Below are 3,715 nucleotides of genomic sequence, written 5' to 3'. Positions count from 1 at the left end.
GTAGACACGAACGCTGCTACCCTTACTCTCACGTTTCCCATGGATGCTTTTTCTCCAGCACACCCCCTCAAACCCCGAGTCGGTAGCTCTGGCACTACATCCACTTGTGCTCCCAGGCAGAGAGTTTAGCCAGGAGCTGGGACTGTTGTTGAACACCCTGGCCTTCCCGGGGTACGGTTTCCCGGAGGAATCCCGTCTATGCGTTGCTCTGCATTGGTTGAGCAGCTCTGCTCGCTCCTTTGTGGTTTGTTTTTAGGTTGTGTTTTGTTTATTGCTTCGGGGTTTTCAAATCCTCCCCCTTAACTTTCGGGGAGTTTCTGAAAATCCTGCTGTTTTCACCAGCCTTGGCATCGGCTCAGGCAGCGCAGGTGGGTTCTGAAAGCTGTTGCCAGCCTGCGAGCGGCGCCTCGTGTGAGACGGAGCCGTCTGGCTCCAGCTCCCCGCGGAGACAAGCAGCGTGACTCACCCGGAGCCCGGAAAGCGCTGGGCAGAGCAGCAGCTCTCCACGGGGAGAGGCTTTTTATCCTGAAATCCGGGGCAGCCGTGGGGTGAGACCTGCCGGTGGAACACAGACCCGCTCGCAGCATCTCTGCCCGCCTCCTCACCCCTGCTAAAAAGCCGCGTGAGCCCATGGGTCACTTCAGCCCCGCGTGAAAGGGGTAAAGCTTCAGCGACAGCCAAACACCGTAGCAATTCGGGAGCAGAGGAGGGTGCAGGAGGCAGCCGTTGCGCGTTCCTCGCTGCGGAATGTCCCTCACTTGCTCACAGGCAAGCGGGGCTCGTCGGCACAGTGTGGGTAGTGGGCCGGCGGTGCGGGAAACGCCTCGTACCTCTGCCCTGTGCAGAGCTGGAGCTGGTGCTGGGCTGCTGGCGGTGACATCCTCTGCTTTGCAGGTACGGCTGGTTCCCAACGTGCTGCAGAGCCCGCCTGAGCGGGTACCAGGGCAAACAAGAGCAGCTAAACCCTTGATGTAGGAAAACCCCTTTCTCGAGGGCACACACCCCTTAGCCGCGGTCCTCACCTTTTCAAGCACGAACACACGACTGCAAGGAGAAATCAGCGGACAAAAACAAGGATGAATTTTCAGGATGTGTATTTATTTCAAGAAATGGGAAAAAATCTGCTGTGCTTTGGCATCTCAAACATTCTCTACCGTTCGTATACGTGTATTAAAACGGGTGTTTTCGGTCAAATTCTCCTTCCACAGCATGGGCATCTTGGGTTTCAGCGGCAGGTCGGCAGTCGGCTGTGCTTGTCCCGGGCACGCTGTGCCTCGACCAGCAACAGAGTCAAAATTACTTGAGCTCTTTCCAGGAGATCCTTACTTTCTGTGCCTGTGTACTGTGCTCTATGGGTTTGCCACAGTATTTTTGAGCTTAATCGGTTGGAATTTGCAAAGTGAGTGTGTCTGGCCGCCTTTGTTTCTCCCAGCACTTCTCTCACAAGCCCCCTGCTATGTGACGGGGACAAGCCACCGTTCATACGTGGCCTTTCATCCCTGTATGGAGGGAAGTCGCGTGCTGTCCAGGTGCTTCCAGCATCGCTCCTGCTCTTCCCTCTCTCGCCCTTGCGTTTCTCCGGTGTCAGTTGTCCGTTATGGCGTTGTACGTGACTGCTGAGTCCAGCAATCTCCTTAAACACCCTTTGGTTGGGGTGGGTGGTGTGCTCTAACAGGTTCTCTCCGTTCTTTCAGATTTTGGGTTCAGCAACATCTTCACACCCGGTCAGCTGCTGAAAACCTGGTGTGGGAGCCCTCCCTATGCTGCTCCCGAGCTCTTCGAGGGAAAGGAATACGATGGGCCCAAGGTTGATATTTGGGTATGCGATCAACCTCTTCCTCTTACCTTCATCGCGCCTTGCTCGGTTTGGCTTTGCTTCCTGAACGCTCAGTACGTGTCCCGGGGAAAAGCTCCTGAGATGGCAAAAAAAAGGGTTTTGAACAGCAAGTTTTGCCCAATGAGGGTTTTGGGGGAGCACGTTAGCGCGGACGCTTGGGGCGGGCTCCTGCCAAGCCATCCCAGCAGTGTTCTCCAACCATAGGAGCCTCCAAAGGAGGCCTAAACTGGGCTTGGGGCTCGAAGGAGGCGTTCAGCTGTCCTGGTATTGGGATGCCAACAAGGCTTGTTCCAATGGGATTCGCTTTCCCTTTATTATGGTTCTGTTGTATTCAAACTTCTTTTTCGGTGCTCGCCCGCGGTCCCTGCTCCCTCCCTGTAACCCCTCTAACGCCCCCTCTGTTTGGGTGGCAGAGCCTCGGCGTGGTGCTGTACGTGCTGGTGTGCGGCGCTCTGCCCTTCGACGGGAGCACGCTGCAGAACCTGCGCGCCCGGGTGCTCAGCGGGAAGTTCCGCATTCCCTTCTTCATGTCCACAGGTAAGGCCGAGCGGGCCCTGGTCGCGTCTCCGCTGCCGCGCGCTGTGCAGCACTTAAATTGGAGTGTGCCGCTGAATATGCCAGGCTGCTTCTCCGCCGGGTGGTGGTTGGTAACGCGCGGTAAATCGAGTTCTCAGTCTGGAATTCAGAAACGGGAATACTCCCGTTTAAAATCTCAGCTTTCGTGTACACAACTACGCAAACCGTAGCAACGTTCTAGCAGAGATACCCCCTTCCTACGTTGTGGGAACTGTGAAAGCTAAAAATGGAGTAGTGATTGAGGAACACAGGGACTTTCCTGTGCCTCTTGTAGGCCAGAAGCTTTCTACAGCATTGTGGGACATGAATTTCCAGCAGTAACCCCATCAGAGATGAAGGTCTGAGACCTGTTCCTGCACAAATGCTTCTGAATGCTGCAATAATAACTTCTGCCTGTGAAAAGTGGGAATAATGCTCCAATAAAACCAACTCCACTTAAAGAGGAGTCACTCTTAGGTTCTTGGTTGCCTGCTGTCAGGTTATGGATTAGTTTTGCACGGGTTGTGTGGAGTTTCCCAGGGGAAAGCTTCCCTGGGGGATGTCACTCTGGGGCCAGGGTGACAGCGTGATGCTGAGGAGCTCTACCCAACAGCGTGGGTGACAGGGCCTGCCCGCCTTCCTAGCCGGGGAAAGCGGATGACCGTGGGCAAGGGGCGCATCGGGGCTCGCCTGCCTGCCGCAGGAGCTGTGTCCGTCCCTGCGGGGTACTCAGCCTCTCTTCCCTTGCAGAATGTGAACACCTGATCCGCCACATGCTGGTCTTGGACCCCAGCAAGCGGCTCTCCATGGAGCAGATCTGCAAACACAAGTGGATGAAGCTCGGGGAGGCTGATGCCGAGTTCGACAGGGTGAGAAGCAGGAGCGAGCTGGGGGACGCGGGACCTGCTCGGTGCCTGCCGGGCTGCACGTGGGCTCGGGGCCGTAGCGCTGCAGTGGGCATTTCCCGTGGGGGTGTGCCTTTCCTGCCGCCAGTGTCTCCTGCTCTTGTTTTCCCCATTGCTCCTCACCTGTGGGCATCTGCATCCTTCCCCTTGGTGCCGAGAGCCGCGGGCACTGGGGGTTGGCTCAGTGCGCCATCAGCCTTCGGCGCTCGTGCCAGGTTGTGGAGCCTGGTGCGTGGGTCCTGGAGCGCTGAGCCCTGTCAGCATGGCGTTGGGAACGTGGGCGCTGAAGCTGGTCTCTGTTCTCGCAGCTGATAGCAGAGTGCCAGCACCTCAAGACGGAGAGGCAGATGGAGCCGCTGAACGAGGACGTGTTGCTGGCCATGGCGGACATGGGGCTGGACAAGGAGCGTACCATTCA

The 3,715-nt window shown here is 57.0% G+C and overlaps 1 protein-coding gene across 1 annotated transcript in view; it reads left to right on the top strand.

The window, feature by feature from the left end:
- The window catches only part of SIK3 (SIK family kinase 3), a 14,590-nt gene that overhangs the window by 1,712 nt on the left and 9,163 nt on the right, over positions 1 to 3,715 (top strand). Inside the window, exons 2-5 of the mRNA XM_010155343.1 lie at positions 1,695 to 1,819; positions 2,251 to 2,374; positions 3,143 to 3,261; positions 3,606 to 3,712. Coding sequence (XP_010153645.1) covers positions 1,695 to 1,819; positions 2,251 to 2,374; positions 3,143 to 3,261; positions 3,606 to 3,712 — 475 coding nt within the window. The remainder of the gene's footprint in view (positions 1 to 1,694; positions 1,820 to 2,250; positions 2,375 to 3,142; positions 3,262 to 3,605; positions 3,713 to 3,715) is intronic.

This window comes from Eurypyga helias, unplaced genomic scaffold, assembly GCF_000690775.1.
Source record: "Eurypyga helias isolate BGI_N326 unplaced genomic scaffold, ASM69077v1 scaffold20337, whole genome shotgun sequence".
NCBI classification, from domain to species: Eukaryota; Metazoa; Chordata; class Aves; order Eurypygiformes; family Eurypygidae; genus Eurypyga; species Eurypyga helias.
Note: the sequence above shows the minus strand (reverse complement) of the source record. Positions and strands in the feature narration are given on the sequence as shown.